Genomic DNA, 16561 nt, shown 5'->3' on the forward strand with positions numbered 1-16561 from the left:
ACGTTTGCCGTATCTCTTTTTCTTGAGCAGTCATCGGACACTCCTGGTTTTGTCAATCATCCCATTTGCCGCATCTCGAACAAACAAAACAGATATGAGAGTGCACACATACACGCTAAAAGTGACGAATGAATGATGGTGAGAGCCAACGGACGAATCGATGAACCATGATTCTCCATTACAAGAAATATAATTGTAAGTGTTATGGTCTATGATTATTTTACTTTTATCCAGAAACTTTATACCTATATTCTCTCTTATTGTTACTATAAATCGCTTGTAATGATAGTTGTCTATTCGTTCCTCATATACTAAAGCAGTAACTTCAATGCTACATTTACGTTACTGATTAAAGCTTTTATTTTTGAAGGATTTTTTTTCTAACTCATTTCAATGTCGCGAGTCCCTCGTGTTTAAAAAGTCATTTGAAATTTCTTCACAAATTTTGATCCTGAACTACTTTATCTGATTCAATAAGGGTGATCGATCTTTTGCGTTCTTTATTCGGGTTACTTCCATGGTTTTTATTTCCCTTTGACAAGCTTGAATTTTTATAAGTTCCGAATCACTTAACAGATTAAATAATTTATTATTGTTTATTCTCAATTTATTATTTTTAATTAATTATTACACACATTCACACCAAAATCTACCACTAATAGAGATACTTGCAACTAGAAAGCTATCGAAACGATGTTAAGAGTCTGAAAGTTAAGAGTCTCAACGTTTTTGGTCCACAAGCTCACTTAAACATTTAATTATCTGCAATACTTATAAGCTTAAAAAAAACGCGTCTTGAACGAATTTTCAATATTCAATCTTGATTTAACCTTCTAAAGGTCATGCTAAAAAGAATTTATAAATATCATTTTGGACGTAAAATTTCCTGCTCATTTCAAATACGGTGTAAAAAAAGAGGTTCCCTATAAAGAAAATCACTTTGACCTTCAAGTGACCATAAAAATTAATCACAAGATCAAAACTGATATAATGTGAAGATGACCCTTATTGTCCTGAACAACTTTTATTTGAACCAATTTTTGATGTACTCCAACTTTCCTAAATATTTGGATGGGTTGATTCAAATTACTCACCCTATATACACGAGTTTACATTTTCTAAAGAAACCCCGATATAACGAAAAACTTAAATTGGTAAATTAATTAATTTTCATCTCAAATATCAATGTAAAATTTCATGATTTGTCCAAATTTGACATTATTTTTGGATAACAATTGGATCGTAAAATTTATTTTCAAAATAATTCAATAATAATAAATTTCAATTTAATATTTTAAATTTCGAAAATAAATATTTTGATACTTAATTAATATTAAATTTCATAATATATCATCACTTAATCAAAATTAATAATTACTAATAACATATTTTTACAGGGATTTATCATCTCGAATGGAAGTTACTTTTTGTGATAAAACCATTCCGAACGATGTAGGATTCGTAATGGAGCTTTCGCAGAGAATAACTTATGAACAAATGGCAAGAGCGGTTTCTCAGAGACTTAATACAGACCCATATTTACTACAATTTTTCAAGTGCCAAAAGTAAGTTTCATTTTCTTTTAAGTATGTAACAAAACTCGATCCTTTGTTACCAATTCTTTTGCGGGGTAAGTGAGGCACTTTCGCTCATGACAATTGAGAGAGAAGAACGAGGGGAGGTTGATAAATAAATTATACACAGACAAGAATCAAATCTCACTTACAACCTATTATTATTAATAATTATTCACACTGAACATACGCGCGCATAACATAATCTAAATTACCGACCAACAAACTACAAATAGAACAATAAGCCACTTAAGATAATCACAAATGAACATTTCGCATTTCACTAATACTTAATCGCGTACTTAACCTATTACAAACTTACTTAAAAACTACGCGGACTAATACCGGGTAAATTGGCCGGCACGTGGGCGCCTGGACAATACACCGGTCGCAGCTTACGTCACTATGAATTAAACCTAGCGCGAACCTTCAGATAGCCGGCACGTGAGTGCCAGGCTATCTCTTTCCACGCACACCGGTCGTCGCATCAACAGAGAGAGAGTGTAGTGAGAAAGAAGAAAAGGAAGACTTGACCTTTTATCTCCTGTTCCTCGCAACGTCGAGAATCCTGAGCGATGCGCTGCCGCAGGAAGTACCGGGCGTCGTCGCTGGTCAGATCGTCGCTAACCGCTATCGCTGACCAGGTATCCGTAGGCGACGTTGACTCTCTTGGCAGGTGGGCTGGCTGCAGTTGCTGGCAAAGCCGTTGCCGGAAGGGTTGATCTTCCTTCCTCCCGGCTATCCCAAACTGCTCTCTCTGCTGGGCTCGGACTTCCGCACTCTCGTAGGACTAGGCTTAGACTCCCTCACTCTAGTAGGGCTCGGCTGCGACTCTCCTCACGCACTAATTCTTGCGCGCATCTTGCAGCCGCTCAGCGGCGCTCGCTCCTCTCCCTACCTTGACCTATTAGTTAGGCGGAACGCGACGCGTCGCTTATCGGTCACGCGTTGCGCGCCTGCCAATCCCTGCATGGGCCTAATACTCTCTCTCTCTCTCTCTCTCTCTTTCTCACTCTCTCTCCGCGCTCTTCAACTTTTCTTGCGCTCAACTGCGCTGGCTCGTCCTTGGCGCTGAAACAAAAGGCCAAGTGTTAGACGCATACTTAAATGCGCCCAATGTTGGCCACCACGCCTAGCCGAGTGGGGGAAGGAGAAACGCGGACGAGAGACCGGCACGCGGCCTGCTCTCGTCACAAGTATAGTTGTATCAACATTTTCATTCAACTTATATTTAAAAATTTTCAAAATGAAACAATTATGGATAAAAACGGATTACCGTTTCAATTCCAAAGGAAAAATGACGGCATCATTATCTAACGGTCACGTCATTGATAATCGATGGGTTGTACCGTATTGCCGTGATTTATTAAAAATGTTTAACTGTCAAATAAATGTGGAAATTTTTTCAAGAGTTTGAGCTGTAAAATATTTATATAAATACATTTATAAAGGATATGACGCAGCTACTGTAACTATTGGTAGTGAAAATATATCTAGAACTATCAGCTATGATGAGGTTGCTAGTTTTATAGAAACTGGGTATATGGGACCCGTTGAAGCATGTTATAGAATTTTCAGTAAGCCATTACAAGATATGAGTCAGGCTGTAGAAAGATTACCAGTTCATTCACCACATCGACAGTCCGTTATAATTTCTAATGTAGACAATTTTGTAGAAAATCTAAATCAAGCAAGTAGTAAGCTACTTGATTTTTTCAAATTAAACATTGGAAATGAAAATGCACGCAAGTATTTTTACAGAGATATTCCATCTTTTTTTACTTATAAAAAAGAAAAAGTTAATGAAATCATGAAATCTAAATGGGCTATACGTAAAAAACAGTTTAACTGTATTGAATGAATGTTTTCTATCAATCCTACACAAATAGAGCTCTTTCCCTTGACACTGTTATTATTGCACGTAAAAGAAGCTACCAGCTTTGATTTGCTTAAAACAGTTAATAGCATAATCCAACCTACATTTACAGCAGCATGCTTAGAACTAGGGCTAATAGAAGATGATCAAAAATGGGTCAAAGCAATCGAAGAAGCATCAATGTCGATGATGCTACGCCAGATTAGACAATTATTTACCCGAATTTTAATACAATGCCAACCAATCCTAAAGACTTATGGGATAAATTTAAAGATGCGTTATCTGAAAATTTTCCATGGACAAATAATTCTGTTGTGAGTCATAAAATGGCATACTCTGAAATAAATAATTTGCTAAATTATGAAGGTACAAGTTTGTCTGATTTCCTTTCTATGGATGAAACAGTGATTAAGCATATATTATCGGAAAATGTTAATGATTTATCACAAACAGAGTTTGGTAAAAAATTGGTAAAAAACAATATGAGCTGTTGAATGAACAGCAAAAAGAAATTGTTCAAATTGTTTTGGATAGAATATTTTTCTATTGATAACAATAATCTCGACAATAATTGCATATGTATCAATGGCCCAGGAGGGTCCGGAAAAACTTTTATTTATACAACTATTTACAATTTATTGTGTCCACAAGATATTAAAGTATCTTGAATGGCTTTTACTGGTATTGCAGCAATATTACTTCCAAAAGGAAAATCAGTGCACAAAATATTTGGTCTTCCTGTTTCAATGTATAGCAATTCATCATCAAACATAAAAGCACATTCTAAGGAAGGTCGTCTACTCATGGAAACAAAAGTTTTTATTTAGGAAGAAGCACCTATGGCTCCGAGATATGCTCTAGAAATTATAAACAGAACTCTTTAAAATATCATCGGCAATGACTTATCTTTTGGAGGTAAAATTATGGTTTTAGGAGGTGATTTTAGACAACTTCATTCAATTAAACTTAAAGGAAACACGCACGGAAACTTTAAAGTTTTCTATTAAATATAGCGTATTGTGGCAACATTTCCTCAAATATAATCTGTAACGGTAGTCGATTCGTACGATCGATACGTTCGTGATTCGGTAGCCCTCGCGGTGCTAGAGCGAACAATTAAGAGAGAGAGAGAGGGCGCGCGCGAGTTAAATTCAGGATTGCCTCAGCTGTTCGCCGATTTGTGCTCGCCGATTTTTCGAGTTGTTTGTTTTTTTTAAACGATTGTAGGTGTTGTGAGTATTGCTAGCAGCAGTAGCTCACAACAGCAGCGAAGAAGCAGCATTGTGCAGAACAGCAACATATACTGGTAGCAGCAACCGTTACCGGTGATCCAGGCAGCGCAGCAGCATCCCCAGGAGCCAACAGTAATATTGCTAATAATCGGTTACGGGTGATCACCGTAACCACACCGCAGGGTAGGTGCACCACATTTATTTCCGTACGACACGAATAATTCCACGCGTTTATTTTTAAGCGACCGTTACCTCTTTCGCGTTCTCGCCGAGAATTATAGTTCGCGAGAGAATCGAATTCTCTCTCTCTCTCTCTCTCTTCCCGAATAATTGTAAATCCTATACGCATGCCTAAGTCTTTTGGCCCTTTAAAGATTGTAAACGATGAATCCTATTAAATGGATCATTTTACTATTCGCCGCTTTACGTTCTTTCGTTCACCTTTAACTTAACGGAAAAGTTTCCTGAAATCTTTTTAAGTCGATTCATCTAGGGAACAGTGGAAATAAACCTTAGTCTACTCACACCTAAGATAAAGAAAGTGTCACAAGTCGGGTAACTTAAGGTGAGTTCAGCTCTGTTGGATAAGAGACATTGGAGCGAAAGTATCAATTATAAAGGCGAACACACGTTTACTCATACGTGAATAAGGGAGTGGCGGTTAGCTCTGCATCATGGGAGATTGTTCTTAGACAAACGCCGATTGCATCAGTTAATCCACCCCATTACAAATCTTACCACAAATATAAGAGTCTTATCTCATGAAATTGATTTAGCTAAATTTTTATTGTTAGTTGGTGACGGAACTCTGAACGATCAAAATGACAATTTAACTTTACCTGATCACTGTCTTTAAAAAAAAATGATGATATAGTTCTTAGTGTGTTTCAACGGTTGATCATAGAAAAGAAATTCGATGCAATGAGTAAATGTGCTATTTTGTCCGCTCGAAACATTGACATTGATGAATTAAATAAATTAGTTACTTATTTATTAGACGAAACTACTACCAGCATTGACAGCACCGAAAATTGTGACAATGGTGAATTTGACGAAATACTTTTACCGGAATATCTAAACTCATTGAATTCTTTCATTTTGCCTCCACATGAATTATGATTAAGAAAAAACAGTATTATAATGTTAATTAGGAATTTAAATATTCATGAAGGTTTGTGTAATGGTACACGTTTGAGAATTAGATTTCTCTATCATTTGTTGAAATATGAAATTTTAAATGGAGACAAATCAAATGATATTGTATTCTTAAATCAAATTTCATTATTTTGAACAAATGAATATCCATTTACTTTCAAAACACGCCAGTTTCCTGTTAAATTAGTGTTTACAATGATAATAAAGCTCAAGGTCAAGCATTTGATGATATTGTTGTTGATCTTCGTAGAGATGTGCTTAATCATGGTCAATTGTACGTAGCAATGTTGACAGTGCGCTCGTGGGATACACTAAAAATTTATCTTGGAAATTAGCAATGTATTAATAATAACGTTCAAAATTATGTTTTCAAAGAACTTTATACGTAAAAATCTTCTTCTGTCTATTAGTAAATCTTAATATTAGACGCATGAAGCGCACTGTGTCATTCTAGTAGTGATCAAAATTCCGATTAGTACTATAGTGTTCGAAATTGTGAAAAAGATAGATATTAATACTTATAACATATTAAGATACTTTTATATAGTCTATAAATTTGAGATATGACTATAAACAATTAATTACAGTCAATTCGGTCCTGTGTCGTACGCTGAGAATGCAGTATCACTCCACTATGGGGATGTGCGGAGAAACTGTCTCTACACTATGAGAGTACAATAGATAAAGCACTTACAATATCAATTGCTGACCACTCTCCGTTGATTGGCAATGTTACGCTGTACGTTAATTGCCTACTGTGTTATCTTGATGCATAATTTACTATATTTGAAGGTTAAAGCGCACTTAGCGCACGATCAATTATTGTTTATTTTATTTTTTGATTGATTTATTGATTTATTTAAAAAATTGATTTATTTAAAAATACAGTAAATTAATACCACATATAATAGCACTAATAAAATGATAAAATTTAAAAAAAGTTGAAATAAATAATTTGATTTAAGGTTTTATTATACTTTATAATGATTATTTCTGTTTGTTGAAGATTTTTAACTATCATATTTTTACGATCTTTCTCAGCTAATTCTTAAAAAAATACAGTTTTTTCTAGGGAGGTGTTATTTTTTCAGTTAATGATTCCATTGATAGAAAATTATGTAGAATTTTTTCATTTTTCAAATATATTGTTAATATCAGAGCATACCATTTTATAAACGATAGTTGTTTCATAATTTTAAAAAAAATCTTCTGATAACATATCCTTCAAGCTATGCACAACTCTTCTGGTTTAGTAGGTTGACAGTGTATGAACATGCGGACAAATAAACAATGGAGCATTAGAGGCATCATTCAATTTAATCCTACATTCATTGCTATATTCTATCCATTATCATTTTCAATTAAATTTAAATCTTAACAAGCTGCTGTAAATGTTGGATGAACAACGATATTTACTGTTCTTAGATGTTCATAACTTACAGCATCTTTAACGTTTAAAAGTATTCTCTGAAATGACATAATTCTAATTCGACTGACTTATAGAGAATATTTTACCGATAGATTGAAACGTTGCTTTCTAGTTTACTAAAGCGTAAAATTCTTGCCATTAATTGTTGTTTTTTTATGCATAAAAAATGATGGTATACGTATGGTTATAATAATATTGTTTCACAGATTCATTCGCTTGATTAATTTAAAAATAATAAAGTAATAAACTACTTGTATTATTCAAATTGTGTATATTCACTTGATCAGAAGGTCAGCAGTGATACGTAATACTTTTCTCATTAGATAAATGTACAGATAATCGTACAATCGAATGGCTTGTTACGTCTTGGGCGTTAGCTACCCCTAAAACCTTACATTTAAGACGTACCAATATGTAATCTAGTGACTGAGGCTCACTTAGTATTTTCCATACAGAAATATGAGTAAAAAGGAAATAGAGAGGTGAATAAATTGCGAGTTATGATACCTCGACTCTTATTGTTGAGACATCTTGTAGATCGGATTTTCAATGCGAAATAAGCTGGTTTTGATATTTTCTGATCAAGTAGAATTTATTCAAAGGTCTTAACAAAGTGTGTTAAACACGCTCACCGTGTGTTTTAAAAAATTTAAATCGAATTGAAAACCACTCTGGATTTTTTTGTTGAATACGATAGTAGGAACTTTCAGAAAACGTTTCCACGCGAAATCGAAATCTAGGACTTGGCCGTTTTTTTTTACACATTTAACTGTTTTTTCATCATTATATAGTATCTAGTTTGAAAAGTCCGTGCAAAAAGAAAAACTGCTTGATTTTTTGAATAAATATTTTTTATTTTTCAACATAGTCTACTATTAGGCTTATACACTTCATCCAACGCTGCTCTAGTTTGTTAATCCCTTCCAAATAATAGGATTTGTCCAAGTCTGTAAAATAGACATTCGTTTCTGTAGTCACCTCCTCGTTTGAATAAAATCTTTTCCCCGCCAGCCATTTTTTTATATTAGGGAGCAAATAGTGGTCCGACGGAGCCAAGTCTGGAGAATAGGGAGGATGTGAATCGAGTTGGAATCCTATCTCCATCAGTTTTGCGGCCACAACTGCTGAGGCGTGAGCTAGCGCATTGTCGTGGTGAAAGAGGACTATTTTGTGGGCCAATCGTGGACGTTTCTCTAGCAACTCGATTTTCAAACGATCCAATAACGATGAATAATATTCGCCTGTAATGGTATTACCCTTTTCCAGATAGTCGATGAAGATTATTCCTTGCGAATCCCAAAAGACAGTCGCCGTAACCTTCCCGGCCGAAAGAATTGTCTTCGCCTTTTTCGGAGCAGATTTCCCCTTGGTAACCCATTGTTTAGACTATTCTTCCATATCAGGAGTGTAGTGATGTATCCATGTTTCATCTACAGTGATGAAACGACGCTTAAAGTCTTGCGAATTTTGCTGGAACAGCTGCAAACCATTCTTGCAACACTTCACACGATCTCGTATTAGGTCAATCGTGAGCAATCGCGGTACCCATCTAGCGAATAGCTTTTTCATGTCCAAATGTTGGTGCAATATATTATGTACCCGTTCGCTCGATACGCCTACAGTACTACCAATCTTACGCACCTTCACTCTTCTGTCAGCCATCACCATATCATGGATTTTATCAATGATTTCTGAAGTGGTATCCTCAACAGGGCGTCCAGAATATTTAGCGTCTTTTGTGATCATATGGCCACTCCAAAAATTTTGAAACCACTTATAAACCATTCTAATCGAAGGTGCACAATCACCATAATGTTTATCAAGCTTCTGTTTAATCTCTTGAGGCGTTTTGCCTTTGAAAAAGTAATGTTTAATCAATACACGAAATTCTTTTTCGTCCATTTTTTTACAACCACTCGATTTCTTTAATTGAAACGAATGTAAAACGCAAAGCAATTGGCCGATCTGGCTGAAACTTGGTGTGTGCTCTTCCACGATATGCCATTAACCGAAAATAACCTTGAAACGCACTAGTAGCGCCATCTCTCTGTAGTGACGTTTGATAATTAAATAAAGAGGTAATGGAGGTTTATAAATAAATTATATAATAAATTATAATCTAAAATTAATTTATTAACACTTTCTAAAAATAAATAAAATAAATTTTACTCATTTATTTACAATAAATTAACAAAAATAATATGGAAAATTTTTCGAAATAAATTATACAATCAGTTGTATAATTATAAACGGATTGTAAACGATAATAAGCATATATTATTTACGCTTTTTAAATAAATAATAGGAACGAAAAACTGTAGCAAGTTACTTAGGATAGCTTATAAATGACTACTATTATAGTCATATACAGTTTTCAATAAATGATTTGTGAACTCAGGGTGCGTATTAGCAACTTTACGTTTCTTCCATGTCTTTTTAAGGTCACAATGAACAGACTCCATTGCTTGCTCACTGAAGAACCCAAACCCTTTATTATGTTTTGAACAGAAGTATGGTACGTGGTGTGGAAGTAACATTTACATTTAAGTCTAAATAACTTTGACGAAATTTATTTATTGTATCAACATAATTAGGTTTTCTACTAATCGAAAGTCGGAAAAGCATTTCACGTATTTCAAACAATTTATATTGCAATTACTACGAAGATTGTCTATTTTGTTTAATAGAGTCTTACACGAGCTTCCTGCAAAAGTAGGTCCGGCATAAGTGACTTCTTTCATAACATTGCAAGCTTGTACCCACTTCAAACTATCTTCTTCAAATTCTTTAGACATGTAATTATATAAAGTGTTCACAACACCAATCAATAAATGCAGTTTGGGAGCAGGAATTATACTAATAATCTCAATATCTTCATCGAAAATTTTACTGTCTTTGAAAACCAGATAGTTTACAAAATTTTCATATAACTTTGCATTATTTTTCTTACCGCTATTTTTCATCCAAAGCTCGTTATTCTTGGAAATTTGAGCTATTGTTCTGTAATTTCTACAATCGTGTAACTTACTTTTTGATGCATTACACCATGGGCAAGGAAAAGTGCTTGAGTGAGGCATATTCCTACTGATATATTAATCATCTTCAAATCGGCGGTAATAGTACAATCGAGTTCATTTAAATTCAAAAGAGACCAAAACGTAGAAACATTAACAGTTATATATAGTTTTCCTGAAGTCCTTCTACTATTCCTAAAATCAGTAGTTTTTTTACACCGGAATCTTTGAATTTGTTTGGTGCTATTCCATCGCTGTAATTGGAACGAGATCTTTTATTCAACTTCTCAACGAACGCCTGATTGTTACTTTGAATTGATAAACATGTTTTTAAGAATCCTCCACCGCCATCTATACCGACTTTTAGATGCACTTCGTAATTTTCACGATGCTCATTCACATATTGACATAATGCAGATACATTATTACATAAAACAAAATCTTTTATTTCATTAGAAACTTTTTTATCAGTAGACTTTGTAAATGTGACCTTTTTTACGTGAAATAACGAATCAAGACTGTGTCTTTAAGTACTTAATTTTTTTCTTAAATCTTTGTCAATCAACTTTCGTATTTTTTAGCTGTGCGTAGAGAAGAAGCTATACTGCAAGTTGTGTTAGCACTTAATCCATGGTTTATTTGGATTTTTAACATATCATCAACTGAAATAGTAGGAAAAGATTCTTTTATGTTTTTTGAATGGTTGATTTGGATTTTTAACATATCATCAAGTGAAAGAGTAGGAAAAGATTCTTTTTTGTTATTTGATTTTAAAGATAGTTTGAGAGATTTACCGTGTTCTTGTGATAAGTTTATTACGTCACTTTTGCTTGACTCACTTGAAAGTGTAGATACTTTCTTACTTTTTAATAGCTCACTTATTAAATGTTCTTTAGTTTTAGAGGGCAATTCATTATTTATATAGTTTTTTAGATTGTTATACTTTGTTATTCGGTTACACTCATGAGTTTTCCCTTTCTTCACTTCCGATAAACACTCAATGCACTGCTTTAAATAAATATGGTTAATACAGTTTTGCGAATTAACTTGTGAAAATGAAACTTTTTTTGGTTTTTTAAATTTTTCTTCTCTCGCAAAATTACAAAGAGTACATTGACACTTACCCTGAGATGTTGTTCTAGTATATTTAAGAGGATTAGGATATAATGAGTAATCCGGAAAAAAAATATTAACATTTTCCTTCTTTATATCTCGATAAAAGTTAATTCTACATGTGCTACATAAAGCAATTGGCAAACGAACATCATTCGAATCATAATCTATATAACTTGTAACGGAGAATTCGGTCGTCCTTCAATAGATGGCTCGTAACCGACCGCACGAATTATTTACCGGGGTTCGGGAAGCAAGAGTCGTTCCTGCGACTAAATAACGCTCGAGCACACACGCTAATCGTATACGGATTGTTGAGTAATGGGGATCAGGAGTGACTGCGGATATAATGATTACAACTAGATTTGAAACAACAGTAATTTTAATAATAACAAACGGAAAAATAACTGAATCTACTCGCGAACAAAATAAACGGAATTTTGAAAATAAATGAGATACAAAATAAAATACATAAGCGATAAAATAAGAGAAATGCAAAATCATAAAGAAAATACCAAAATAAGAGAGAAAATACAAGATAATGAAGCAGGTACAAAATAATAAAGAAAATACAGAATAATAAAGAAACTAAGAAATAATACCGCCGCTACAATTAAATATCAACGCAAGCGTATAACGAATAAACGTGACCTTGCAGCCGGCAGAGCTGCCGAACTGCGTGGTGTTTATTTGACGCCTCGGACAGAGAGAAAGAGAAAGGGAGAAAACAGTACACCGACCTTGTTTCGCGTTGACTCCGTGTATCGGCTCCGTTCGTCGTCGTCCTCGTCGAAGCGGAAAAGTTCTGCGAAAACAAATGGAATTCCTTTACAACTGCTCTCTCGCTCCTGGATTACGATCGATCGAGGCTGGGCGATGTTATTGTTGTTGTTGACGTTACTGTTGTTGTTTCTATGGTTGTTCTGTTGTTATTACTGTATTTGTCCTGGGTTATCTGTGTTGTTGTGTTGTTGTTGTGTCGTGACTGTAACCTCTGAAGGCGTGCGTGAATTGGGAGTTGTTGAGTGTTTATGTGTTGCACCGTGCCTCATTTCACGTCAAAATCGGCAAGAAAAATCACACTCACCGTAGTCCTCAAGATGGCCGCACGCGCGCACACGCCCGCGTCACCTCGCCGGTCGCCCACGTGCACCGGTGCCGGCTTCGCTGTACTCGCGGAAAATATACAAAGAAAACCAACACTCCGCGCACCGGGCACGTATCTAGAAAGTCTTCGGCGAGGGCGTGGAACTCACGACACACACAAAAAGCAGGTGAAAACTATCCAAGAAGAAAGTGTGCGCGCGGTGGACTGTATCACTACCCAGCAGCAACTGCCGGTCTTTTTCTTCTCTCGCCAGCGAGATGTCCGCGCAGATCTGCCGACAACTCGTTGGCTCTCCCCTATCTTCCGTCTCTCTCTCTCTCGCTGCGCTCTCCTCAACGGCTCCCTCCAATGACCGACGCTGCCGTCGCACCTCAAGAAAGGGAGCAAAAAGGACAGAGCGATTAGAGGTGCTCAACTAGCGCACACTCTTAGCTCGGCGAGGCGCACGGGAATCGGCGAGAGCCCGACGGAGAACACCGGCCGGACCGTGATTCTCCGTTACAAACTTCATATCAAATTTTAAAGCTTAGGTCTTATACGTTTCATTTTTTTTTCTTTTGTTAACACAATAAACATGTTTTTGTGCGATTTTCATCGTTAGAGTACGCATGATCTTTTGAATGTAGAGCCATTTTTCATTCATATCCTTTCTTAAAAGAATCATTAGGAAAATGCGTCGCTAACATCCAGTATTTTCATTGGTTGAGACATGAAATGGCGCGGAAATTTAAAGTATCGTTAGATTTCAAATATTATTTTTATTGATTAATTACTATATTCAAAAATAAATATTGTACGAGTACGCGTACATGTATGCACTACTAATTCAATATGGTTAAGCAAACCGTTTTTATTTTTACATAATAGAAAATAGAAATAAGGAAAATGTTTAAATTTATTTAGTCTGTAGAAAATAATTTATTTAAAAAAAAAGGGGCATAACAAGTGCACGCGAAGCACGCTTCACAACACTAGTAAGTAAAAAAACTCACCGAATTGTAATTTGAAAGATGGTATCGTTGCACATACTTCTTCAGTAAACGGAAAACGAAATAGCACTGATAACTAATATATCGTAATAAAATTTAATAGAAGTCTGCTCAGCAACAGCAGGGAGCAATGCAACGGACTGAGATATATGCAGCAGCAGGAATAGTGATAACAAGGATAATGCAGTGGACAGAGACGTATATAGCAGGAGCAGCGACAACAGAGGCAATATAAGAACTAGCGAGAGGCTGGCACCAAAAAAATATAGATCATCTGAGATTTTATTAGCCAGAGGATAGTTGAGAAAATATATAGTGTGATGTTAAACGTCAAATTAGCGCTAATAATATATCCTAATTGCTGCCTGCGAGGGCAGCACCTACCGGGGAGACGAAAAACGTAACGATGGAATTCGGCGCGCGAGCAGACGGAACGCGTGCGATTGAAATCGAACCAGTGAAGCTATGATCGCCATCACGATCGCCCGCTTGTCTTCTACGCTAATACCGATCCTCGTGCCGTTACGCTAAAAGAGATAGGAGAGGAACGCTCAGAGCAGTGCCATCAGTAATCGCTGTTGTCAAGGTGTCAGATAGCTGCCAAAAGGAGGAGTCTGAAGCGAGGGAGGAGCGTCGCCCTCCACGAGGCCAACAGAGTGTGTGAGATTTCGCCATCGAGGGCGAAACCGCGTGTACGCAAGTTCGTGATCTGCGACATAAACACAGACAGTTTCCGCGCAGTGCGATTCTCCATCGTCCGCTTCATACGCCTGTGATATTAAGGTAAGCTGGCCAGCTTATATTCGCGGTCGCGATACAATAGCCCGAATAACAATTAATTTTCCGACATCTCAAGCGTGCATGTACTAGCTCTTCTAACAAAGAGCAGCGAGCGATCCGACACTGCATGTTGTCGTCGTGCGAGCGTCGAAGTAAACAAACACGCGGGCCGATCTGATGTAGCATATAATAGATAATAAAAGGTTCTGTTCGAGTCATTAACGAGTACTCTCGACTGTATTATTTCATATTGCTTCCACTCACTTTCTCATAGGTTAATAGATTTACTGGTCGACTGACACCTGTCTCCCCATGCTCTCCGGATTGCGTTTTGAGCATAGAAGATTACATTCGCCCTTTCAATAAAGTTGCGCGAATAAAAACAATTAAACGGTACACACCCCGTTACAATAGACTATCTTAGATTCTTTTTGAAAATTTGACCATTCCTGTTTGTCGCGCATTTATAAAATACAATTTTTTGAAAAATTATTTGATTTTATACGCGTAATTTGAAATTGATTTTATAATGGAGTTTTATTATGGTATCACGATTTAAAAATTTATTTTAAAAAATTTGTCTGACTTTGACGCGTATTTTAAAATCTCATTTTTTCAATGGAATTTTATTATAGGCGCGTAATTTGACATTTAATTTTTCAAATTATGTTCGAGTTTGAACGCGCAATATGAAATTTTTTTTTTTAAATAGAGTTTATTATAGACACGTGATTTGAAAAATTATTTAGGCAGTGTGTTAGAATCTTAATTCGTTTTACTTCTTTCTTTGATGATAACCCCAACCCCCGCTACCATCTATGAGGCGCAACCATAAATTTACCCCTTCAATTAATATTTTATTATTGTTTTATTTATTATTTTTTTATTTTTTTATTTATTATTAAAAAACGTGTTAGCGGTCGATTTCATCGACTTCCGTAAAATTAGTGATAGGGGTTGGGTTGGGTATTAGTGCGGCCTCGGTCATGCAAAGAACAGTCACATTGACAATGACTCCACCTCGTTTTCTCCTCCTCCTTGTTCAACATCCATATCAACAGTTTTTCGACATTTTTTAATGCACAGACCGGCAAAAAGCCGCATTTGCAGTTGTAATGATATACACAAAGTGTCATAGAAAGACTGTTGAGTGATGGGCAACTCATGTTAACTTCCATGTCTATAACTGATCTATAAGGAAAAAAAAGACAATATTGCATCGAATAGTAAATTAATCGAAGACCTTTTAAATTATAATTACATACATCCCACGCAGTTCTTTACTTAACCAGTTTACTTTTTTGCGCATCCTTGACGCATAACTTTTCGCAAAACAGCAAATTTAATTACAGCACCGTGGTAAGTTCCGTATATTGAATATTTCTCGTTTGACGAGATATATCGTGATGCTTTATTTAATACACTTATTAGCGTTTCGAAAGAAAAGTGGTAGCGTATTGAGTGGTTCAGGTGGTAAGAAGCAGTACACCTTCGGAAGAGCATTGCGTTTAATGGAAACTAAAGCAAGTTCTTTAAAGATGAATTCGCCTGCTGGAGTTTGGAAATCTTTTATATGAACGATGTATCTCATCTCAGAAGGTGCGGTTTTTTTTATTCTACTGCTGGTGCTACTAGTAGAAGAAGGAATAGATCCCAACTCGATCGACTGCTATGAATGAGATTTCGGCTGTACAAGCTGCCTTTTATAGCCAAATCTTCGTCGCCGATAAGCTGCTAGCTTACTGCGTAGGCGCAAACTTCCACTTCAGCTTACAGCGCCGTTACCACTAGGTCACTGCGCCGACGCGGATTTTGGGAATAAAAGGCTGAGCCGAAGCTTTCAGAGCTTTTTAGCTTTAGCTCATTAGAACAACATCAACTTCAGCAGCACCAGCAACAGCAGCAAGATGTCCACTATAATCTACTACTCGGAGATGGTGAAGCAGTTCTGGAAGTTAGTGAGACTAAAAGACGTTGAGCCTGAGGATTATGCAAGATGGCTTGATATCCTGAAGGAGGCTCTCCAAGCACTTCGTCTATTTACGTTGTACGCTAACTTGAACAGATCGGAGAGGCATAGATGTCAGAGCTATATGAGTCATTTTCTTTTCATTGAAAATAAACTCAATGGCTTTCTGATATTTGGCGGATCATTGCAATAACAAGTTAGATGAGAGAGGAGTCGTATGGCAAGACATCTAATCAGCGCTCAACAATCGAATTCACACTGGAGTTATAATCAATCGTGGATACTTGGACATCATCTCTTTCATGAATGCAACACGTTCTGT

At 36.0% G+C, this 16561-nt stretch overlaps 1 protein-coding gene across 1 annotated transcript in view; it reads left to right on the plus strand.

Annotated features, from left to right (window-relative positions):
• The window catches only part of LOC131665443 (ubiquitin carboxyl-terminal hydrolase 7), a 957589-nt gene that overhangs the window by 654162 nt on the left and 286866 nt on the right, over positions 1–16561 (plus strand). The window contains exon 15 of the mRNA XM_058937325.1: positions 1398–1565. Within this exon, the coding sequence (XP_058793308.1) occupies positions 1398–1565 (168 nt within the window). The remainder of the gene's footprint in view (positions 1–1397; positions 1566–16561) is intronic.

The sequence above is a fragment of the Phymastichus coffea genome, unplaced genomic scaffold, assembly GCF_024137745.1.
Source record: "Phymastichus coffea isolate CEN01 unplaced genomic scaffold, Cenicafe_Pcof_1.1 PCOF00003, whole genome shotgun sequence".
Taxonomy (NCBI): domain Eukaryota; kingdom Metazoa; phylum Arthropoda; class Insecta; order Hymenoptera; family Eulophidae; genus Phymastichus; species Phymastichus coffea.